General features: G+C 45.1%; 1 protein-coding gene across 1 annotated transcript in view; it reads left to right on the top strand.

Annotated features, from left to right (window-relative positions):
- The first annotated feature begins 496 nt into the window (after positions 1-496).
- The window catches only part of LOC124598367, a 110,018-nt gene continuing 84,144 nt past the window's right edge, over positions 497-26,370 (top strand). Inside the window, exons 1-2 of the mRNA XM_047135999.1 lie at positions 497-574; positions 6,957-7,087. Coding sequence (XP_046991955.1) covers positions 497-574; positions 6,957-7,087 — 209 coding nt within the window. The remainder of the gene's footprint in view (positions 575-6,956; positions 7,088-26,370) is intronic.

Below are 26,370 nucleotides of genomic sequence, written 5' to 3'. Positions count from 1 at the left end.
GAACCGCTCGGCCACTCCGGCCGGCTCTGCGCAGAATCGGCGAGAGAAGGAATATGTGGAAAACACTGACAAGGAGAAGGTACACGATGACAGGACATTAGACATCAGGGAATGACTTCCATGGTAGTAGAGGCAGCTGTAGAGGGCAAAAACTGTAGAGCAAGACAGAGGTTGGAATACATCCAGCAAATAATTGAGGACGTAGGTTGCAAGTGCTACTCTGAGATGAAGAGGTTGGCACAAGAGAGGAATTAGAAGACTGATGACTCAAAAACAAACAAAAAAAACTTCAATTTACTGTATAAATTTGTTTTCAAAACTCTAGAGAAGATGAGAAACAATGTAGCGAAAGAGATTCAAAAGTCACTAGTGCAACTACTGATAGGAGTTTAGCAGGCGACGGGAAGAGCCTGATGAGGACAAATAAGGTGACGTGCCGGCTCGCGTTTCGAAAGCCGGTAGATTTGTGTGCGCATCAGGTGTCAGGTGTCGAGCGATGCCTAATGCAAAGGGTGAGGCGGCGGGCGGTCAAGCCGCCAGGCCAAGGCCCCCGCGGTGTCAAGGGGTTCCGCCGGCAAGCGACTGCCTGCGTGGCGAGAATCCTGCCGCCGCTCGCCGATCACATACCTGCCTGCCAGATGCTCCGAGCATCCGGCCTGCTCCTTCGTGACGCAGCGACCACTGAACTCGCAGCTACCTGCAGAGGCGCGACGCGCTGACTCAGACGGATGTCCAATAAGGTTCGACCGAGAGAGAAAGAGAGAGAAAGAAAGAGAGGTGCTGGAGGGAAGGAGGGGGGAATTTCAATGCACTCGTAACGTTGCGGTACAAGACCGCTGACACGCGTTTCATGTGTCCACTCAGAGGTTAATTTCTACGAGCCTATTCTGTGCTCTCTACGCAGATTTTTCCCTTTGTAGCACTTGGACGCACTGTTATAGTCTTCCCATCAAGGTAAGCGTGGTAGCGTAAACTTTTAAATCCGGCTGGTGCAGTACTTTAGTCTCTTACTTTCCTCTGCTCTAAACTTTCCCGGAAAATTCTAGCATAATTATTTTCCAGTGAATTTGACACCCTGGATGTAATGAAGCTTTTATGTAAAGAAAGGCAAATACCATCTAAGTTTGAACAGTTCTCGGGTATCTGACCGGGTAGCGTCGTAATTTCTCCACTATATTTCGGTAGCTGTACACGCTGCCATCTTCAGGTGGTTCCTGACGAATGCTGTGCTTCATACCGAATTACTGTTGTTGATAATTCTTCCGGGTTATATGGCCGTGATCCATGGAATTCTTCTATTCCTAAAGTTTCGTCCAATACTACGTTGGACATCTTCAGAGGTATGGCTGGTCCTGCTGAGTCCTGCCGGACTCAGCAGGACTCAACAGGACCAGCCATACCTCTGAAGATGTCCAACGCAGTATTGGACGAAACATTAGGAATAGAAGAATTCCATGGACCACGACCATATAACCCGGAAGAACTATCAACAACAGTACCATCCGGTCGTGAAAGCCTTCATTGTATGTTACTGAATTACGCCAGGCCACTAAATCAGCCGTGGCTGACCATTGTATAAAGACTGGACATACTACGGACTATGTAAAAATAAAAATACTCTGTCAATCCTCCTACTTCTGGGACTGCGTTACTAAAGAGGCCATCGAAATCCGACTACAGGACGATCTAATTAATAAAGACAGCGGCCTTCAACTTAGTCAGGCTTGGAACTCTGCACTCAGCCTGGAGAGAAAGATGCTGTCCCAGAGATCGAGGACCGCCCCCGGCGGCGGCAGCAGGGAGACTGCAGACCCCAGTTCAGACCCAGGCGCCGCTTCCCCAACCACCTCCAGTAGCCGCCGCGCCGGCAGCACCAAAGACACCAGGAGAGGAACGATGGAGGGGGTAACGACTAGTATATATAGGGCGCCCAGAGGAACAGCACAGCATTCGTCAGGAACCACCTGAAGATGGCAGCGTGGACGTCTGCCGAAATATTGTGGAGAAATTACGACGCTACCCGGTCGGATACACGAGAACTGTTCAAATTGGAAATACGCCGGGAGAGCTTCAGATTGCATACCGTCTAAGTTACTTCTTGTATTTTATTAGATAGCTAGTTTCAAGGCTTTTTTTGAGTCGTGAACCTCAGTCGGTAAAAATGAAACTCTTACAGAATCACTTTCTTGTCCGTCTATTTGTCCGATTATCGGAAAGCCTTTTTTGTCAGGAATGGATAGACCTATCAAGTTCTTTGGCGGTGTATAAAATTGATGCTCCTAAGTCAATGCAATCAAAAGATAATGCCATTTATGTCATATATATTGATACTCGCAAAGTGGCTCATCAAAACCTATAGGGTACTTCACCTTAACCTATAATCATGAAATTTTGCAAGAACCGAGGTTTTACTGCACATCTTACGGAAAAATCAGAAAATTGTTAATTTCTAATTATATCACATGAAAAATATATTTATTTTGTCACTTGCTGCCTTCAAACTCTTGCGAGTATCAATGACGAGAGTAGGCAAAGCGAACAGTCTCGAGTCTCCGAGTGGATGAACTGTCTTAATACATAATTAAGTTTTTGAGGATCCCTCAGAGCCTACGGGCTTGTCGCAGTTCTGACACCGGTCCCCGTCAGATCACCGAAGTTAATCGCTGCCGGGGTGCGCTAGCACTTAGATGGGTGACCATCCGGTCTGCCGAGCGCTGTTGCCAAGCGAGCTGCACTCAACTTTTGTGAGGCAAACTGAGCAGGCACTTGATTAAGACGCCGCGGTTCCAGTCTCGTAAAGTGACATACGGCCAGGAGAGCGGTGTGCTGATGACATGTCCCTCCATATCCATATTCACTGATGCCTGTGTTCTGAGGATGACACGACGGCCGGTCGGTACCGTTGGGTCTCCATGGCCTGTTCGGGCGGTGTTTAGTTTTTAATTAACCCTCAGGGTGAGAGCCCTGCTCGCACCTGGACATTTTTTATTTTAGATCATCCTCAGACCATTAATTACGAATCACCGTTAAGTGCAGGCTGTCATCTGACGAATATACACTGAACACTAAAAGGGGGCTATCTTAATTTTGACCTACTGACTGCTCTGTACTTCCTGCTGAAAGCCCAACCTGACTCGGAACGACGGGTCTTCCCTTATTGTTGATTCCTCTCTCTCTCTGGATTCCCTATGCGAGTGCGCGTCCGCAGAATCATTCTACCGGAGGGTTCAGGTGAGTACAATCTTTTGACCACGACAGTGTCGGCCGTACGTGCCCTGGAATTTATAATATTCCCTGTGAGTGCAGAAGCAACTACATGTGTCAGTCCATCCCGATCAATGTGCGGAACATTAACGGTACATTATATGTCGAGAACGTGAAGAATCAGCAGTTGCTGAGCACAGCCTCACATATAAACACAAAACTCTGTTTGAAAAAACAAAATTTTTATCCCACGCTTCTACACACTGGAATTCTGTTGTTTGAAGAGGCAGCAGAAATTAGAATATGCGCGAACAGCATCAGAAGGATCAGAGGGCGTAATCTTAGTGGTGCGAGCTCTCGACGCGGAGAAGAAATAGAGAAATGCGCCGAATTGTACACGCGCCATCAGCGCAGACGTGCGACGTACGGCGACCAATCAGAAGCCATCTATCGGCTGTATAAGACCACCAGAGCAGTAGCCACAACAGTAATTTGCTACTGACAAAGTTTATGGTGATAATCGTCGAAAGATAGACGTTTTAACCTGAAGTGATGCGGCAAGATGTCCGAGAATGTTTTATCAAAAATATGTTTTATTTTAAGTTTTTTGGTGCGGGCTCATAGGCTCTAGCCTAGATAGCATGTGTGTTAATTCAATCCTGTGTAGCTGGAAGGCCGCAAGGGTTAAGTTCAACCGCCTGGAAAGATTTTCTGTCCTAACGTTGAATGGCACTCTTCTTTCGTAATGACTGAGAGTTGTATCTTAAATGTAACTTGAAGAAAAGACAATTTAACACCAGAGCTGCTGTTTATTTACTGGTTGTTTAGTTTCGGGCTTTGCCCATTTTCACAAGCCACCTGTTACAGAGAGTAAAATTTGTTATGATTGGATGTGTAGGATGTGGATAATAAAGACACCAGTGATAAAATGATTCATATACTAACTACTTATATTTAATATATGGTTGGTGTGAACAGTTCTATTTATCATCACATGAAAGTATATCTTGTATCTACACTGGACAGATGGACAGAACGTTGAAAACGAGACACAGAGAACTCACAAACACAATCGAAAACAATGTTTCAGTTTTCGACACACGTCTCAAAGAGAAAAAACACTGAACTCAAAATATCGATAGAAATCTCACTATTTTACATAATGTCTCCAAAGGCCAATTAATGAACATTTTGAAAGAAATAAAAACCTGCATTCACTCGACTAAGTACCCATAACAAATACTGAACGAACAAACAGACTTGCGCAGCAACAAGTTCATGGAAAATTTCCAAAGCTCCTTAACGAGCATATGAAAGGCACTCCATCCTGCATTATTCACCAAATACACGACCACAAAGGATTCATAGAAACCTTCAATACCACCTTAGTCAGCATATGAACTGTGCTCTATCATACCTTGATCACTTACCAATTACATAACAGCATAACCATATAATCCTTCGTGGATTCCATTGAAATACAAATGAAACAATATGTTTGTCTTAAATAGTGCTGAAAAGGAAATGAAAATTTATTGTTCAACTGTGATATGCTGGAACACTGTGTCTCACCCTTAACGTAGTGATATTCATACAATTGCTAAGTATTGAATATATCAGAGATTATATAAGACCTTATAATAAAATTATTTGCATCAGCATCTGTCAAAACTGCAATAACACCCATGATAAATATACCAGCGTGACACACGGTGTAATGTAATAAGAGCAAATTCTCCGATGTATATACAAGTTTGTCACGTGGATCACATCGAGCTGGACAGTAAAGTTGCCACAGGTACGAAAACTACATGTGTATATTATGCACATCATGAACATAATACTGTAAGGTGTAACTACATTTTGTGACATGTTTTAACGCAGAAATGAGATACATGTACGTGTGAGAATATAAATAGAACTGACCACATCAACCATATCTTAAATATAAATACGTAAATAGTTACCATATGATTCATTTTATCACTGATATCATTATTTATTCACGTTATACACACCCAGTAACAACAAATGTTGTTCTCCGTAATAGGTGGCGTGTGACAATGGGGAAAGCACGAATCATCACCATCGACAGTGCCACAAACCATCACTCCATGAAGCACTGCGAAGTTTGGAATTCAATCCAGGACACTGGCGCTATGGGTGGTGATTAGGAAATTCTTTTCCTCCTCTTGCCTGCCAGATACCGATGGTTAAAATTTATTCTGTCCGCAGAATTCAGATGGGCTATACATGAGTCGGGTGCCACTGCACAGATGTGCAGTAGCGACCTCGGTTGCGGATGTGTCAGCGACGTCAGGCATGTCGTAGGCAGAGCAGTGGTTCAGCTGAACTAACATGATATGTATACATATATTACTTGTAACTGTCTGCCAACGCTGGGGTAAATTTTCGATCCTGCGAGTAAAGAAATCACGTGGTTTTTAGGCGAAGAACTGTTCGGAGCGCATTTTAATCCGTAAATGTTGTTCGGTAGAGAGTGGTAGAGATGAAAATCTGAGGGCACAAGATCAGGTGAATAAGGTAGGTGCGGGAAGACTTCCCAACCTCACTCCTGTATAGTATTTTGTCAGTCTAGCAGAATGCGGTCCGCGTTATCGTGGAGTAGCATCGTTTCACGCACTCTTCCTGGTCGTTGTTCTTGAACTGCGTCTGCAAGACGTCTCAGTTGTTGACCATAAATGTCACCAGGGAAGATTACACCTCGGGGAAGCAATTACTACTACACCACACCGTCGCTGTTTCACCAGATGCATAACATTAGGTCTTTGGACAGGGAGTTGCTGCTGCTTTATTTTGGCTCAACAATTCCTTTCGTTTCTTTATCTTAGCTTAAATACGCCATTGCTCGTCACCAGTAATGAGTCTCCGACAGGAATGGTCTATGTTGTTCACAAGCCGATTGATGACGAGCAAGCAGAGATTCACAGAGGACCACCTGCTGATTTCTGTGATTTTGGCTTGGAGCATGTGGCACCCAACGCCCGATTTTTGAACCTTCCCCACTGCATGCAAATCGAAATACATCTCACCTGGCCACGGTTTTCCTGTCGTCTTGGGTCCAACAGATATGGTCACGAGCGCAGAAGAGGCCACATGTGGTGATGTACTGTTAGCAAACGCACTCGCGGCGGTCGTTTGCTGCCATAGCGCATTAACGCCAAAGTTCACCTCACTCTCCTAACGGATAAGTTCGTCGCACTTCCCGTATTGATTTCTGTCGTTATTTCAAGAAGTGCTGCTTGTCTGTTAGCACTGACAATTCTGCGCAAATGCCGGTGCTCTCGATCGTTAAGTGAAGGCCGTCAGCCATTGCTTTGTCCGTGGTGAAGGGTCATGCCAGAACTTTGATATTCTCTGCACACCATTGACACTGTGGATTTCGGAATATTGAATTCCCTAACGATTTTCGAAATTGAATGTCCCATGCGTGTAGCTCCAACAACCATTAAGCGTTCAAGCTCTGTTAATTTCCGTCGCGCGGCCGCAATCGCCTCGGAAACCTTTCCACATGACTCACCTGAGTACAAATGACAGCTTCGCCATCGCACTGATCTTTTATACCTTGTGTACGCGACACTACCGCCATCTGTATATGTTCATGTCGGTATGCCGTGACTTTTGTAGCCTCAGTGTAAGAGCAAGGCCTTACGTGAATTGTGTCTAGTACAGTGCCGGCCCCCTGCTCTCCCGCCAGACGAGTGATCCCAGGACTCGTGTCTGTGTTGCAGGTTCCCGGCGGCGGCGGCGGCGGCGGCATGCGGCTGCTGCTGGCCGCTCTGCTGGCCGTGGTCCTCGCGTCGCTGCCCGGCTGCGCCTCGCCGCTGACGCTCAGCCACTGGGACCTCGAGGGCGCCAACGTGTGAGTACCAGCCAGCAGCAGTTTCCAGCCCCTGCCCCTCTATGTACACTACTTTGCTTTATTCATTTAGTGGCTCCGTGATTGGTCTTGAGGCTCGTTCCGCACTATTTATTTTTATAAACTCGTAGCCAAGATCGCAGGAATTCTTTTTATTCCATGATAACCGGTTTCGGCGAAACTAAAGCCGCCATCATCGGATCTTAGGACACATACAGGTTACAACATCTGTAAGTAGGCTGTTTAGGTTTTCATGTTGGTAACGCCACGTAGCGCTCTGTATGAAAACCACTGACTGTGCTGTGTGCAGTCTGTGGCTGGTTTGCATTGTTGGAATATTTGCTATTGTAGTGTTGGGCAGTTGGATGTGAACAGCGCGTAGCGTTTTGCAGTTGGAGGTGAGCCGCCAACAGCGATGGATGTGGGAAGAGAGATGACAGAGTTTTGACAGCGGACGATCTGGAAGTGTGTCCGTCAGAAAAACGAAATTTGTAAGACTGGCTGTCATGAACTGATATATACATTATGACTTTTGAACATTATTAAGGTAAATACATTATTTGTTTTCTATCAAAATCTTTCATTTGCTAACTTCGCCTATCAGTAGTTAGTGCATTCAGTAGTTAGAATCCTTTACTTAGCTGGCAGTATTGGCGCTCGCTGTATTGCAGCAGTTCGAGTAACGAAGATTTTTGTGAGGTAAGTAATTCATGAAAGGTATAGGTTATTGTTAGTCAAGGCCATTCTTTTGTAGGGATTATTGAAAGTCAGATTGTGTTGCGCTAAAAATATTGTGTGTCAGTTTAGTGTTGATCAGAATAAGTAAAGAGCGAAATGTCTGAGTACGTTCAGTTCTGCCCAGCTGTTTGAAAATCAAATAACGTAGGGGTTTTCCAGCACAGTAAAATATAAATTTTCCTGAGGGGATGTTTCATACATATTGTAACCTGTATGAGTCCTAAGATCCAATGATGTCGGCTTTGGTTTCGCCGAAACCGGTAATCATGGAATAAAAAGAATTCCTGCGATCTTGGCTACCAGTTTATTGTTTTACAACCCTCTAGGTCGCTCCCACATGAGAACAATGTACTCCCTACAAAATTTATTTTTATCCTGTGGCTTTCTGCGCGCACTTGCACATCTGACGTATAATGTACTTTGTTCCAAGCACTCAAGTCTGTGTATAGAATTAAATCTTATCGTTTTTCAAGACGCGTCAATTCGAATAAAATTCTAGAGCTGTCGATGGCTATCTCCGACATCGTCGTCAGGAGTAAAAAAAATCATTGATTGTTGGGGGTGTTTTCTTTTTCTTTCATTATTGTTATTTCATCCTCCGGAGCTCTATATGGGCAGGGGGATGGGCTGTCAGCGGTAAAGGCAACCCGCTCGTCGGCCAATGGACAATAAAAAATTAAATCAGGGGAAAAGAAACAACAGATAGTGGGGATACTTAAATTGAATGTAAAGCTTTTTTAAGATGATGAATAAAACGGAACTTTTTAGATATACGATAGAGTATTGCTTGCACTGATAGTTGAAAATAGTAATAATAAGCGCACATTAAAACATTTGAAACAAGTTGACGAAGCACTGATGTTTAAGAGAAGCGCTTTCCTGTCGCTCGAAAATAGAAGGACCTGCTGGGGGGTAGGGAGTCAGTTGCTGAAGAGGAAAAGGTTGGCTGGAGATGGGAGTAGGTTGTGTTGCATTGCAGCGATGAAATAGGCGTGGCATTTGGGACAGAAGAGGGGGTAGAGCAGAGAGGGGAAGTGGTGACACTAATAGTTATTGGGAAAAGGGGGCGCGGAAAGAAAAGCAGATGGGGAAAAAGGGTAATGAAATGTGAGGAAAAAGGAGAGGGAGCCCTGATAGAGTGGGATGCGTGGGGTGGTAAAGCGGGTAAATTTCGGGGCAGAGTTCGTGATCTGGGAGGGGACGATGGTTGAAGTTTCTTTGGAGGGGCATTTGGGGGAGTGTGCAGGTGGACAGTTGGTGGGACGTGCTGGTAAAGGCGCGACAACTTATGAGGATTGGAAAGCAGAGGGGAAACGATAAGATTATTGCAGTCTAATTTGCTGGTGGTGTAGTTTGTTTGGAGGTGTTTGATGTGAGTGAGGAGAGGTGACAACTTGATGAGTTGGTGAAATATCCTTCTGGGAAAGGTAAATGGATGCAGACAGCCAGGCGACGTGCACACCGTTTCAGGATCTGGAGGGACTGAGAGAAACTGGGTGGGTTGGAGATCCATGAAACGTTTGCATAACGAAGGATGGAACGGATCAAGGTTTCGTAGGTGTGGAGGAGAGTGGAGGCGTGCAATCCCCAAGTTCGCCCAGTTAGCAGTTTTAGTCTATTGTGGGATCTCTGTTGTGTGGTTAGTAGGTGAAGTTTCCGTGTTAGTTACTGGTCAACTGTTAGTCCAAGATCTTTTATTGTATCAATGAGCTGGATAGGACTATCATAAATAGTAAGGTAGAAGTCATGGAGATGCAAGGTGCGGATGGAGCGATGGAGCGTCCTATAATTATCGCCTGGATTTTGGAAGGGTTGACCTTGAGGAGTCCTTGGTTGCTCCAGTAAATACGAGGTGCATTCAAGTTCTGAGGCCTCCGATTTTTTTTTCTCCGGACTGGAAAGAGATAGAAACATGCGCACTGTTTTAAAATGAGGCCGCGTTCATTGTCAATACGTCCCAGAGATGGCAGCACCGTACGGCAGATGGAATTTTATCGCCAGCGGCGAAAATGAGAACTGGCGACGTTTTCCTTACTTGAACAGCGTGCAATCATTCGTTTTCTGAATTTGCGTGGTGTGAAACCAATTGAAATTCATCGACAGTTGAAAGAGACATGTGGTGATGGAGTTATGGATGTGTCGAAAGTGCGTTCGTGGGTGCGACAGTTTAATGAAGGCAGAACATCGTGTGACAACAAATCGAAACAAACTCGGGCTCGCACAAGCCGGTCTGACGACATGATCGAGAAAGTGGAGAGAATTGTTTTGGGGGATCGTCGAATGACTGTTGAACAGATCGCCTCCAGAGTTGGCATTTCTGTGGGTTCTGTGCACACAATCCTGCATGACGACCTGAAAATGCGAAAAGTGTCATCCAGGTGGGTGCCACGAATGCTGACGGACGACCACATGGCTGCCCGTGTGGCATGTTGCCAAGCAATGTTGACGCGCAGCGACAGCATGAATGGGACATTCTTTTCGTCGGTTGTGACAATGGATGAGACGTGGATGCCATTTTTCAATCCAGAAACAAAGCGCCAGTCAGCTCAATGGAAGCACACAGATTCACCGCCACCAAAAAAATTTCGGGTAACCGCCAGTGCTGAAAAAATGGTGGTGTCCATGTTCTGGGACAGCGAGGGCGTAATCCTTACCCATTGCGTTCCATAGGGCACTACGGTAACAGGTGCATCCTGCGAAAATGTTTTGAAGAACAAATTCCTTCCTGCACTGCAACAAAAACGTCCGGGAAGGGCTGCGCGTGTACTGTTTCACCAAGACAACGCACCCGCACATCGAGCTAACGTTACGCAACAGTTTCTTCGTGATAACAACTTTGAAGTGATTCCTCATGCTCCCTACTCACCTGACCTGGCTCCTAGTGACTTTTGGCCTTTTCCAACAATGAAAGACACTCTCCGTGACCGCACATTCACCAGCCGTGCTGCTATTGCCTCAGCGATTTTCCAGTGGTCAAACCAGACTGCTAAAGAAGCCTTCGCCGCTGCCATGGAATCATGGCGTCAGCGTTGTGAAAAATGTGTACATCTGCAGGGCGATTACGTCGAGAAGTAACGCCAGTTTCATCGATTTCAGGTGAGTAGTTAATTAGAAAAAAAATCGGAGGCCTTAGAACTTGAATGCACCACGTAGATTAAGATGGCTTTGGAGGGATCGTTCTGATTTCTGGAGTGTAGGATAGAGAGCACGGAATGCGCTGTCAGCATACTGAAGGAGGTTGGCTGCTGGAGGTGGTTTGGGCATATCGGCCGTGTAGAAGAGATAGAGGAGAGGCGAGGTGACGCAGCCTTGGGGCTCGCCTGCAGTGTCATGGAAGGTGTGGGAGTTGGTGTTGTTAATGGTGACATGGGAGCTGGCACGGTTTACCGTTCATATAGGTACGACTGCAGCCTCTGGCACCTATTAGCCGAAACGACATGAGCGCGGAAGGTCACTTGGGCAGCTCAAAGCAGCTCCGGCCCGCCGTCGAACTGCGACTTCCAACTGACGCAAGGAGCCGTCGCCGAAGTTGCCGCTCCCGCCTCCCTACAAGCATCAAGCACCCGTCTTTGCTTCCTTTCGATATCCAAAGCCCTCTCTCACGTCCTGCTTGGTGGTAATTCTGGTCTCTGTTAAAATTGTTGTTGTTTATTATAATCTCAGGCACCGCCTTCATAACGGAATCCCAATATATGGCTGCATCAACCAAGACTCTCGTACTTCGTTTTACAGGCAATGCTCAACCGACATATCAAGCTCCCTTTGTTTAATACGTCGCTTGTACTCGGTACAACTGTGCTCATTGTCTGACCTATATAGAAGCTACCGTATCCGCAAGGGATACGGTAGCACAGTTTTCGGACTTACATGTGTTCTGAGCTATGCAATCTTTCTCATTCGTTTGTGAGTTAAGCGGTCGATAAATTACGTTTACTTTTACGAATCTTATAGTCTGAAATCACAGCTTGATAATGAACTGGCTTTCTTTTCCTTACTGCCCACACTTACTGTGATGTATCGAAGGAAAGTAAAGCACAGCACTAATTTTGAAAAGTTTGCCGTAAAAAATGTCGTCGCTTGCCAGTTTGCTTTTGGTGCATTGTAGAACATATAACGCTGCACACCAAATGTAGCTAATACATCTAAATTGATTTTAACGTTGTGAATGAGATCCATACCTCTTTTCATTCCCGAATAAATGAGCGATATTTATTGGGGTTTGGATGCAACGGACGACGACTTGCCACACTCTAGGCTGTGGCCGCACGTTATGTGGAGGTGCGCTTCGCGTTTCTGTTTCGTAGGTGGTTTATGAAGTCAGTTTCAGTAACACTTTAAGTTAAGATTGCAGTAAGAGTTATTTTTATTTTAAAACTAGAGACAGGCATTCGCAGTACTAGGTTCCGGATCAAACTTACGCAAAGTGGGCAGCAAGGATTTTAAAAACGATTTATCTTCATTCTCAGAGGAAGGAGAAGGAATTGAATCCCTATCCTGGAATTCGCGTCCATTAGTTTCAAGGTCACATTTCACCCTCCTGACTGATATTTTCTTTTGTAGAATTGATTAGCCTGCTGACGTCTGCGCTGATGTTAAAGAGTCATCTGACGTCACGTTGAATCTGTTGCTTCTAAACCAAGTGCCAAGAACCTCAATTAGTCAGCATACACATAACTAAATTCTTTCACCGCTTCTGAGCCTGACATCTTCGCTTTCTTTGTATTTTTCCGACAATGTTTCGCCGCTTTTGTTGAGCCTTCTGGCCTACGAGAAAAAAAAAAAAAACTAAACCGAAAATTAACGTCAACTTCAAAATCATTAACATCATTAAATAATTAAATACGACCATAAGTTTTATACATTTTACTCTTTGGTTTTAGGCCTTTGGCTACCTGTTGTTGCTTAGTGTATTTCTCAACCGACCTGCACTGCACGTACAGCCGGTGACACAGTGAGATCAGTGTGCTGTACGATTTTCGGCTACATGCTTTAACAGTGTCTGCCTCAGCTGTCAGACGACAAGTCGAAGAACATTGCAAACGTATCCTAAACCCATGTGACTGTTTCGAACTAGCCGGCCAGGGTGACCGAACGGTTCTAGGCGCTTCAGTCTGGAACCGCGCGACCGCTACGGAGGCATGGCGCGACCGCCATGCCTCGGGCATGGCTGTGTGTGATGTCCTTAAGTTAGTTAGGTTTAAGTAGTTCTAAGTTCTAGGGGACTGATGACCTCACAAGTTAAGTCCCATAGTGCTCAGAGCCATTTGAACCATTTTGTTCCGAACTGTGCAGGGGCAATCGATGGTAAACACGTATGGTTGGTGAAGGCAAAAACGAGTGGTCACTGATTTACAATTATAAGGACTTCTTTTGCAAAGTTCTTCTAGCAGTGGCCGACTGAGATCACAGATTCGTTTTTGTCAACATTGACTCGTTTGGAAAAGATTCAGACGGAATAGTGTTTAAAAAGTATTGTAGAACCGTCTGGAAATACGTCGTATACACCTGAGCCCTTTCGATTTCCAAATTTCAGTAGCCTTCTTTATTAAACTGTCCCAGAAGCTGTTAGTGCGAGGCACGACAGAGGTATCGCCAAATTTTATGTGGTGACCGTTTTCTAACGCATGCTCAGCTAACGCAGATTTCTCTGGATAGCGTAGGCGATAATACCTCTCATGTTCTTTCCTGCGTTGTTCCACAGTGCGCACTGTTTGTCCGATGTACTTCTGACCACACTGACTAGGTATATCGTAGACTCCGGGTGTTCTGAGTCCTACTGCGTCTTTAACTGGTCTCAGTAACTGACGGATTTTCGTTGGAGGCCTGAAGATTGATTTGATCTAGCTACTGAAATAAAAATTACCGCAAACACCCTGAATAGAGACGGTGGCTTGCAGCTCAGCGCTGCGTGGGATCCTGCGCTCGCGCGGTTGAAGAGGGCACATCGAACGCCGACTCAAAACACGCCCATTATGGCAATGTCACGGGCACCAGTGACGTCACAGCTGGCAGCTAGCGTATATAAGGGCGCACCAACAGCCCACTGGCAGTCATACCACTTGACAATGGCCAAGGAGTGCTTGGCCGAAAGCTCGTGTAGTTTTAAGCAATTGACGCGGTTGGAAACCCGAGAGCATTTTATTCAATGTTATCGCCGCGACAGTCTGCATTAATGCAATAAGTATATTTATCATGTTTCCTAGTATCCAACCATCAATTAACACCTCAAAAATCACATTATTGTGAATTTTCGTAAATATTTTATCTGCCTTGCCCTTAGTTCCATTTTTTAAACCTCGTTATTATATTCCGTTGTAATTGCAACTGCATTAGTATTTTTGCTAGATGGTGTCGGAAGAAGCATGGTGTAACATGCTAACAATAAAAAAATGTAGTTTCTCAAAATCTGTCTCTCTGACGAATTTCCAAATAAAAATGAGTAACCCATTTGGGGAAACTATATCACCAATTCTGATATAATTCCGACTGCTCTTGTAACCCAGAGTATATTATAGTAATGGAGAGGCCAAAAGAAACAGCAACAGATTCTCTCAACTTGGCTCTGCGAAATATAAGAAATTGTTGACAGCAAATATCATGCAATGTCCTATCGATTTTGGTTCTATCTTTGTATTCATCAGTCCATATGCCCGAAATACAAGGCTTCTTCTAGTCCTCCATCATCAAAATTTCAGTGTCGATTTTCTCACTACCTACAGGGCACATTGAGGAAGACGCTTTGTAGGCACACACACGCCCGACGGAGAACACAGCAGTGCGTGTTGCCTGTCAGCTGGCCATCCCGCTCTGCTCCCAGCACTGGCTGCCTGTTGTCTGCTGGCCCCTCTGTGCACACCTGCCGCACCACCCGTATGAACTGCCCAATTGTTCTCCTGGCCCGGTGCACTGCAGCTGTTGCCATGCGATTTCCGTCTCGGTATGGGTAATGAGGCTGGCAAGCTGCAGTATTCCACAGCCGCAGACGTTGCGGGACTGTCGCATCCATCCCGTGCGCCATAGCAGTGCGTCCATTTACCGCGCAGCTGATGTTCCGCACATATTCCGCTCGCGTGGCCCCAACCTTAGGCTGCGGGCACAGTGGTGGATTCCGCCGACAACCGACATCGGCCGGAGAAGGCCGATCTCTTCAAATTGGTACACCGCTACGTGCGCGGTCACACTACAGCCGATCTTATCTCCCAAACGTACAGATTTCGGACAACAATTGGTGAAATTCAGATCAATTTGTTTTCTTCGGTCAAATCGACCGACGTTCTTGCACACGGAATATTGAGCGTGAGAAACGAATAAGTTTAGTCCAAGAAAGAGTGTGTTTGTGGCATCCTGAGGATGAAAATATCGTAATAGGGATATAGTTCAGAATCTATGGACTCACAGGTTTATTCGAAACCTCAAAAGGCAGTATCTTTTTTGGAAATTTTAGGCATAGATTACAACCTTAAAAAAATAATTTGTTCAGGTCGAAAGGGTGGCGTATCTTATATGATTATAGCTATTGAGTTGGAACATTTTTGTGGTAGGTTGTCATTACTTGTCTACAAATTATTATTATTGCTTATTGCCATTTTGTGCCAGTAAGGTAGTGATTTCTGTTAATATGAAATGGTTTGCAAATGTGATGTACTATACGTATTTCCATTTTTCAGTGCTTTAGGTTTTCAGAGTATCTTATGGTACAATTTATGCTTGTCTTTCACTCGTGTGGTAAACGACAGTCACAGAAGGTTAATTGACATACGTCTGCACAGCTTTAAATAAATACAGCGAAGCAGAGTGTATATAATGTGCTTTTCAAGTTCACCACGAATTATCTGGAGTATGTAACAGAACTTTCCTCGCGTCATCTCATACTTGTCTGGTTATTCCGATAACTGAGGACACAGTGTACAGTACTCGCCAAGGTCTTTACCACACATGAAAGCTCAGCTCATTCACATGCACACGGCGTCTTTTTAATGGCAGAATCCGTTAGGCAGCACTCGTATCCAATCACAGAGGCTTCGTGGCGTCCACTCCACCCTACCTCATACACCGAAGAGCCAGAGAAACTAGTTTACCTGCCTATTATCGTGTAGGGCCACCGCGAACACGCAGAAGTGCCGCAACACGACGTGGCATGGATTTGACTTATGCCTGAAGTAGTGCTGGAGTGAATTAACACAATGAATTCGTAAGAGTACGAGGCGGTGGAGATCTCTTCTGAACGGCACGTTGCAATGCATCCCAGATATGCTCAGCAAAGTTCATTTCTGGGGAGTTTGGTGACCAGCGGAAGTGTTTAAGCTCAGAAGAGTGTTCCTGCAGCCACTCTGTAGCAATTCTGGACGTGTGGGGTGTCGCATTGTCCTGCTGGAATTGCCTAAGTCCGTCGGAATGCACAATGGACATGAATGGATGCAAGTGATCAGACAGGATGCTTACGTTCGTGTCACCTGTCAGAGTCGTGTCTTGACGTATCAGGGGTGCCATATCACTCCAACTGCACGCGACCCACACCATTACAGAGCCCCCACCAGCCTGAACAGTCCTTTGCTGAAATGCAGGCTCCATGGAATCATAATGTTGTTTCCATACCCGTACACGTCCATCCGTTCGATACAATTTGTAACGAGACTCGTCCGACGAGGAAATATGTTTCCAGTCATCAAATGCCCAATGTCGGTCTTGATGGGCCCAGGCGAGGCGTAAAGCTTTGTGTCGTGCGGTCATCAGAGGTACAAGAGTGGGCTTTCGGCTCCGAAAACTCATATCGATGATGTTTCGTTGAATGGTTCGCACGCTGACACTTGTTGATGGTCGAGCATTGGAATCTGCAGCAACTTGCGGAACGGTTGCACTTCTGTCACGTTGAACGATTCTCTTCAGTTGTCGTTGGTCCCGTTTCTGCAGAATCTTTTTCCGCCCGCAGCTTTGTCAGAGATTTGATGTTTTACCGGATTCCCGGTATTCACGGTACACTCGTGAAACGGTCGTACGGGAAAGTCCCCACTTCATCGCCACCTCAGAGATGCTGTGCTCTATTGTTCGTGCGCCGACTGAAACATCACGTTCAAACTCACTTAAATCTTGATAATATGCCATTGTAGCAGCAGTAACCGATCTAACAACTGCGCCAGACACTTATTTTCTTATAAAGGCATTGCTACCTCAGCGCCGTTTTTCTGCCTGTTTACATATCTCTGTATTTGAATACGTATACCTATACAGTTTCTTTGGCCCTTCAGTGTACGTACAATAGATTCTAACCTAACCTAATAACCTAGAGTAACCTCCTTGACACTGCCAAAAATTGAGGAAGGAGGCCGGACGCACTATGACCACGCTGTCTCCAATGTTATCGGGCGACCTACGGTGACAGAGTATGACGACCGTCGTCGGTGCCACTGTGAATGCAGCTTTTAGGCGACTGCTGTCGTGTCGCAACGCTTTCCGCTCGCTGAGTGACGCATGTCTGCGCTCTCTCGTGACGGATGTGCGTTGCCGCAGGTACGGGACAAGTCCCACGAGTGCAGGCCACGCACGGCTCCGGCTATGGCGGTGCCTGGACGCGGATTCAGCCGCAAAAAGCAGCCGCCGCCGGATCGGATTCCTGCGACAACTGGGTTAGCGCTGCCTGCCTGGAGCCTGCTCACGACTGCGCGGCCGTCCCGGTAGTAGACCTGAGGAACGCAGCCTCCTCGTGGGAGTGGCGCGGCCGACGGGCTGCGACCGCACGTTCCTGGAAGTCGCATTACCGTCGCCACTCGCAGTCACTGCTATCCGAGTTAACTGAGATGCCGCAAGAGCAATAGAGGCTAGTTCATCGGCGCGTCCTAAGTAAAATACACTACTGGCCAGTAAAATTGCTACACCACGAAATTTAACCGACAGGAAGAAGATGCTGTGACATGCAAATGATTAGCTTTTCAGAGCATTCAGACAAGGTTGGCGCCGGTGGCGACACCTACAACGTGCTGACATGAAGAACGTCTCCAACCGATTTCTCATACACAAACAGCATTTGACCGGCATTGCCTGAGGAAACGTTGTTGCGATGCCTCGTGTAAGGAGGAGAAATGCGTACCACCACCTTTTCGACTTTGATAAAGGTCGGATTGTAGCCTATCGCGATTGCGGTTTATCGTATCGCGCCATTGCTGCTCGCGTTGGTCGCGATCCAGTGATTGTTACCAGAATATGGAATCGGTGGGTTCAGGAGGGTAATCGCAACGCCGAGCCTGGATCTCATCTGCCTCGTATCACTAGCAGTCGAGATGACAGGCATCTTATCCGCATGGCTGTAACGGATCGTGCAGCTACGTCTCGATCCCTGAGTCAACAGATGGGGACGTTTGCGAGACAACAGCCATCTGCACGAACAGTTCGACGACGTTTGCAGCATGGACTATCAGCTCGGAGACCATGGCTGCGGTTACCCTTGACGCTGCATCACAGACAGGGCGCCTGCGATGGTGTACTCAACGACGAACCTGGGTGCACGAATGACAAAACGTCATTTTTTCGGATGAATCCAGGTTCTGTTTACAGCATCATGATGGTCGCATCCGTGTTTGGCGACATCGCGGTGAATGCATATTGGAAGCGTGTATTCGTCATCGCCATACTGACGTATCACCCGGCGTGATGGTATGGGGTGCCATTGGTTACACGTCTCGGTCACTTCTTGTTCGCATTGACGGCATTTTGAACAGTGGACGTTACATTTCAGATGTGTTACGAGCCGTGGCTCTACCCTTTATTCGATCCCTGCGAAACGCTACATTCAGCAAGATAATGCACGACCGCATGTTGCAGGTCCTGTACGGGCCTTTGTGGATACAGAAAATGTTCGACTGCTGCCCTGGCCAGCACATTCTCCAGATCTCTCACCAATTGAGAACGTCTGGCTAATGGTGGCCGAGCAACTGGCTCGTCACAATACGGCAGTCACTACTCTTGATGAACTGTGGTATCGTGTTGAAGCTGCATGGGCAACTGTACTTGTACACACCATCCAAGCTCTGTTTGACTCAATGCCGAGGCGTATCAAGGCCGTTATTACGGCCAGAAGCGGTTGTTCCGGGTACTGATTTCTCAGGATGTATGCACCCAAATTGGGTGAAAATGTAATCACATGTCAGTTGTAGTATAATATATTTGTCCAATGAATACCCGTTTATCATCTGTATTTCTTGTTGGTGTAGCAATTTTAATGGCCAGTAGTGTATGACAGTAAGGGGTACATGAAAGGGAAGCAGTAGTTGAGAGGTTATGTTCATTGAGGAAGCAGTTGAGCAAACCAAGGAGAAATTTGGAAAAGGAAATTAAAATTAAGGGGACAGAATAAAATACTTTGATGTGCTGATGACTTGGTTGGTTGGTGGATTTGGAGGAGGGGACCAAATAGCGAGGTCGTCGGTCCCACTAACGACACGGTAATTCTCTTTGAGACGGCAACGGGCTTGGACAATCAGTCGTAAGGAACGGAAAAACGGTAGAAGATAAATATCAACGATACTAAAACAAGCGTAATGAGATGTAGTCAAACTGAATCAGGCAATGCTGAAGGAATTAGATGACTAAATGAGGCGCTAAAAGTAGTTGATGAGTTTCACTATCTGGCCAGATATCTGATGATAACCGAACGTTGACAAGCAATATTTAAAAAAAAAAGCATTTATAAGAAAGAGAATTTTGTTGATATCGTATGTAAATATGGCTGTTAGGTGGCCTTTCCGAAGATTAGTCTGGACTGTAACCTGGGGGTGAACGATAAACTATGCAAAGAAGAGAACAGAAGCTTTCTAAATACGATGGTGATGCTACTGAAGAATGCTGAAGATTAAATGATCTAATAGTGAATGAGAAGGTACTGAATCGAATTGAGGAAAAAAGAAATTTATGGCGCAGCTTGACTTTAATGGCCAACACAAAATGTGTCACATTAATGTTAACAACAGTGAGGCAAACTTACTCGACTACGTGTCTTTTCTCTGACGATGGGTCCCTCATGTTGTCGGCCAATATTATTCACGGATGTCGGAGCCTCTCATCGCTATAGAAGGTAATTTGAGGACTGCGCAGTATGAGACAGGATACCTCAACCTTCTGTTCATCCCGACAGCATTTCGGCGATGGGTCGCCTTTGAAGACGAAAATGCTTGAATACACCACGCATACTTCCAGGAAACAGAAAGTAACGAGGTGCAAGGCCCTGCGATATCTGTTGACCCGACCCTGATCGTGCTTGAGACCAGTAGATGCATGCAGTGTGTCGTCGAACGAACCCTCATCGCATAGGGACGACCCCACGAAGACAGCAATTGAGGAGCGGCGACGGCTTAGCAGCGACGTCCCGACCACTCTGTCCACAGAATCCCAAGGGGAGCCCAAACGGTTTGAAGTGCATGCGATGGAGAGGCACTGTACATCGAAGGTCACTATGATCTCAGAGAGGACCACTTTCGAACAAAAACACTTCAATTTGGTGATGCATTTGTGTTTTCTTTCACAGTATTTTTTATGTTTAACTTTGTAAATCTTTTGGTGATGCATTTGTGTTTTCTTTCACAGTATTTTTTATGTTTAACTTTGTAAATCTTATCTTTCATTACCTGCTCCCCTTGAATCTCAGTATGTTCTCAAATATGTAAGAGGAACAAAATTTTTTTTGTCCAGGGTTATTTGAAATAATATACAAGGTTAGATAAAGTGTAAGTGTTACAGTTTTACTTCTTTGGGGATATGTCACACAGGTGATCAACTCAAGAGAGTAGTCCGTTACCTATTACGCCACATGTACACAGAATACAAATGATATTAATCTTCGTATTTCTAACTTTTTGCCTCACGTCTTCCTAGTTAATCTACTACACAAGCTGATCAAAAATATCAGGATATGCCTACGTAATGTGGAATTCACCACTAGAGGCGGGTCCACCAGTATAAAAGGAGATGGGTGGTGTTGTGTCGTCACTAGAGAAAGAGTAACAGCAGAATGGGCAGGTAACGAGAGCCCAGTGACTTCGAACGTTGGCTAGGCATTGGATGTAACCTGGGTTCCAGATTCATCGGAGACGTTTCAACCCTTCTAAAGCTGCTCAAGTCGACTGTTGATGCTGTGATTAACAAAGGAAAACGGGAATTAACCACTACAGCTAAACCAAGACCAGGGAGACCTCATGTAGTAGCGGACAGGGATCGTCCAGTATTGCGGAGGGTGGTTGTAAAAAATAGCGTGAAATCAGCGGTAGGAATCACTCGCGAGCTACAAACTGCGACCAGCACCCCAGCTAGCACAGTGGTTGTGCGTATCGAGCTAAAAACTAGCGTTACAATGGCCAAGCAGCTACTCATTAGTCACAAATTTCTGTAGTCACTGCTAATCGACGCTTGAGGTTGCGTAAAGAGTGACGCCATTGGACAATGGATCACTTTATTCCTTGTCCCAATCCTATGAAAAGGTTTGTATTTCAGAAATGCCTGGAGAATGTTATTTACCCACAATGAACGGCAGAGAAGGTGTGTTACGGTAATGGGGGGTGCTTTTTGTGTTTAGGGCGTGATCATCTTATTGCATTTAAGAAAATGATAAACGGAGAATGATGTGAACAATTTTACAGCATTATGTACCGCTTACAGAAGAGGAACAGTTGGGAGACGACTTTTCATTAGCGTGACAAATCACCCTGTCATAAAGCAGCATCCGTGAAGCAATGGTTTGTCGACAATAACATTCCTGAAATGGATTTGTCTGTCCACAGCTCTGATCCGAACCCAGTGAAACACCTTTGCAGTGAGTTATAACTTCGACTTCGCTCCAGCGCTGCCTTCTATGGTTTCTGCACTTGATGAAGGAAGGACTGCCATTCCTCCACAGACACTCAGTGATTCCACTGAACGTATCCCCAGCAGAGTTCAAACTATCACAAAGGCGAAGGGTGGACACAGCCCATATTAATGTCCGGTAATAGGTATCCGAATACTTTTTATACTTACATGGATATGGTGTCTGTTCTTTCGGACGTGTCCGAAAGAACAGACACCGTATCCATATAAGCATATAGCGGCCATGATCTTCTTCTTCTGTGCGAATGTACACATATTCCCCGAACTCTTACGGGACTTGGTAAGAATGTCTTCCACGAGTAATGAATGTGTTGGATTGGGACACTACGAATGTAGTGTGTGGACATACAAGGCGAGAATGTGAGTCTCACGGGAGGCATGCTCGAGATAGTCCCTGCAGTCGCACTATCTTCCGTGCCCTCAGTGGCTCAGCGGCACGGTAACTCAGCGTGTTCCGTCAGGGGGGATCGCTGCCCACTGTAATAAAAAAACTGAGTTAATGGATCAACGACGAACTGAAACGGCTGTCTCTTAAAGATATGACCACTTTTAACCAAGGACGTACTGTTTCCAGGCTTTTTATTAAATCAAATCGTATAAAAAATTACGCGCTTTTGATATATCCTTAATGTGCTGGTGGAGTGAAACAGGTCTAACACAAAAACCACCAAATATCCTACGTTACCTTTGAAACCTGTGTTCCATTCCAACACGGCGTCCGCTCAGTTCAGTCTGTGTCGTAGAAGGATATCTTGCATCATACTGGTTCACGTTTCGTAGCATATTTCCGAAACACGACAAGACTTAATGCCTTTCATGCTTCGCAACATGAATTTCCGCTTTGTGACATCACAAAGTTCGTCGGCTTCATGTCCACGTCAGCTTCCACGTTCTGTGTGCGAATGGCTGTGATTGTTGCCTTCCTCCACTGTTCGGAGTATCGAAAGATGGCGACTGCACATGTTTCCCACATATTTGGCGCAAAAATGCAGAGGCTCGTAAATACAGCTACAATCGAGAAAGAAAGCATCATATTGTGGGTTAAACGACTGTAAAATTCCTGTTGCACAGACAGCGTGAAAAGCCTTCTTAATGGTTTGTGTTCGGCGTACGTGACGCTGCAAGATTTACCGTGTCAGAACTAGATCACTGTGACGAGACTAGATACATTCACATTGTATTTCCTTATTTTTGTTGAAAAGTTAAAAATTGTTAAAAGTTACGGTACATAGACAAATTTAACAGTTAAGATGTGCCTTTATTTGACAGCAATTCATTGCCAAATAACACTATAGGTTCTAGAAACCATTTCTACCTTTACTGTCTCTGGAGACGAATGTTCAGAAATATCGTCAAACGTTAGAAAAAGTCGTTGATATCTTCGCATTTCGGGGGTTTCCAGATGTTGTCTTGATCCTCGTTCATAAGTGTGGTGTGATGCAGCTTCGCATAGTAGCCAAAAGTGTGTAAGGCTCTTTATATCTGTGTAATAGCATCTGTATCCTCCAATTTTCCCTCATTACCAAATTAGCTATTCCTCAATGCCTAAGACTGAATTCTTTTAGTCAAAACGTCCCACAAATTTCTTTTCTCTTCGAATCGATTCAGGACATTTTCATTAATTGTACGATCTATCCATCTAATCCTCAGCATTCTTCTGTAGCACCGCGTTTCTAAAGTTTCTATTTTCATCTTGTCTATGCTGTTTACTATCCACATTTTACTTCTGTATAAGGCTACACTGCAGGAAAAAACTTCCAGAAAAGTTTTCCTACAATTATATTGTACTTTAATACATTTCTCTTTTGCAGAAAAACTTTCCTTTCTATTGCAAGTCTGCACTTTATATCCACTTCTGCCACCATCAGGGACAATTCAATGACAACATGAGCTCTTTCTCAAAACCCGAGTAATATCGTGTTATTTTTAAGCCACACTACAATCCCTGTTCGAATTTGCTGCAATCTGTATCTGTTGCGATCCTCACCACTTAACAAAACATTCAAAGAACAACAACGAATAGTAATTATCATCTAAATTAGTGGTGTAAGAACAAATCTTTTCCAATCTGTGTGAATATTTGAAGGTCCTTCTTATCACGAGGTAGTTAAACAATGAAATGATGTGAAATGATCGTGTGGCGCTGTTGGTCTGGAGACACCGTCTATGGTTGTTCAGCTGCCTGGCCCTAATCCAAGCCGTTTTATTTGACGCCATTTTGTCGTAAAGATGAGATGAAATGATTAGTACAACATAACCACCAAGTCTCAGAGCGAATAATATCTACAAACCAGGCCGGGAATCGAACCTGAGATCGCGCGATCTAGAAACAGTGACGCCAAGTACTAGACAGCGACCTGCGGGCTAGTGAAATAAAAATATTCTATTGGACTTTACATTATAATTCGAAAAGCAGCTCTTGTAAAAACGGTTCGCCTCTCTACCATGCATTGAAGTCTCTACTTCTGAAAGACTGCTAGCGTCCGTAAATTGATAGTAACGATATCGTTGTCGCTCCTCAGCGACATATCCCCGCGTTAAGTCTGATGTTGATAATAAATTAAAGATTCAAAAGGATGATACGATATCATATTATTTACCAATTAATAATTTCGTTATGTTTCATGGTCTCATTGGCAGGAAATTGTGTGAACTTCGTCATCTATCAATCATATAATTGTCGACGCGAAATGTCACTCAGTCGGCAAGACTCATGGGAACGGGGAGCAACTGTATAGATGTCCAGCGCAGCTCTGGTGGACAAGTTGGCGACTGAACTCTTCTAATAGTTGCTATAAGATATAAAACGTTGTCTTCATGAATCTGTTTTCTGAGCAACTATTCGAAGTAATTTTTACTAGAGAGATCCCGTACATTCACACACAAGTTTTCATCGCCTGACTCTCCCATTTTGTAACTGGCAACTGGAATATAATAAATGATAAGGAAATTTATCCGCAATATTTTCCAAGTTTTCTCTGCAGCAGTTCGCCACTACAACTTCTGATGAAGGGGTCTGCAAAGTCACCCAGTAATCATGTCTGTTCCACCTTTGATTCTGTTCCTCAAAGAGATTATTTCACATTCCGAATATGCTATAAAATCCTACGAATTCTTTACAGCAACAAATATGCAGCCCCTACTGGCGTTTGCTCTATCCTACTGATATATATTACAAACTGAATGTAAGCTGTGGTATTCACTTTCAGTTTCAATAAGCATTCTCTTCCTATATCACGTCGGCCTTTAGTAAATTACATTAATTCAGGAGCTTACTATGGATGCTCCATGCTAACTAATACATCATTAACATGGTAGGACGAACGTCCTGTTCTTTTTTACAATGGCTAATGTATTCTTTTCGTAGATTATGATACATAATTCTCCATCGAGCCTATAGAGATGTTACTCTAACCTAAAATACTCCCGTGTATATGGCACACGTGCTCTGCTTCCTCAGTAATCACTTCGTGTAGTGGGAGCCTGACTTATTGAGGGAGGTTCTATAGCTCTCCACCTTATAACTGACGTCTGGATACTGCATCCGGGGTGTAAGTATCTGATTTTGGCACCCGAAACCAGACCAGGAGGCCATGGTCGATTCTGAGTACGGTCCTACAAACAGGGAAGTAGGAATAGAAGGCTAGTTGCCTTCATCGATTCAGCTATCTGTCTAATGGAACCGAGGTTGGCTTCGGAACTCAGGGAGCAGGAGTCATCCGTGCCAACGTGATCTACGATTCGCAATCGTTGGTACGCAATACGGTGTCCATTGACAGAGTCTCCTTCCCATATCGGAGGAAACCCCCTAAGACGTATACCGAATGCAAACTGTTCTTCTTACCCGACCTGCCAACTGCTTCCCTGAGCAGATCTTTCACCCACCTGACTTTGGAGCTCCGAATGGATACCAAACCGCCACCTGTGCTTGTCCGGACTTGGCAGGAAAATCGACCTCAAGCTCAACAGGATCCCGTGCTAACCCAAATGTGTTATCAACACCTGCTGCTATAGCGTATGGCCACAAGCCTGCGGCAAGTGCCCACATTCTTCCCCTGCCTAGAGATACGCGATCCCGCTACTGTCCGCTACTAATCCTGGAGTACAGACAAATTGAAAGAGATGTTGCACAGAGGAAGATGAAATGAAACTGGGACTTCCAGGTGGATCCAACGGCGCTAGAGGTGTCGTGACTTTCGGCACTGGGGCCCCGAAGTCATTTGCAACTTGGGACAGGAGCCTAAAGCCCGTCGACTGCAGCCAACGCAGATTCTAGCTGATTCCTCAGCGATCTATTCACCATGTGTCCGAACGCGCTGTCCGATTTCTACTACGTAAAACTATTTAAAATTGCGGAAACAAAGTGCAGCAACGAAAGCAGTCAGAGGCTATGGGGAGGGGAGGGGGGGAGTGATGAAAGAAGGTTATCTAGTCAGTCCACTGCGATTTAACACTTGTAAAGCAACCAAAACACTTAGAACAAAATTATAAACACTCTTCAACACAGAGAAACACCCAAACACTACTTACTTCTTCACAAAAGCACATAAGAAAAAGATTAAAATAAATGCTTTGTACAAACTATGTTGCTATTGGGTACAAAAGTATCGTCAGGAGTGCCGCAGGGAGGTGTAATAGGACAGCTGTTATTTTCTATATACGTAAATCATCTGGCGGACAGGGTAAGCAGCAGTCTGCGA

Source organism: Schistocerca americana, chromosome 1 (genome assembly GCF_021461395.2).
Source record: "Schistocerca americana isolate TAMUIC-IGC-003095 chromosome 1, iqSchAmer2.1, whole genome shotgun sequence".
NCBI classification, from domain to species: Eukaryota; Metazoa; Arthropoda; class Insecta; order Orthoptera; family Acrididae; genus Schistocerca; species Schistocerca americana.
Note: the sequence above shows the minus strand (reverse complement) of the source record. Positions and strands in the feature narration are given on the sequence as shown.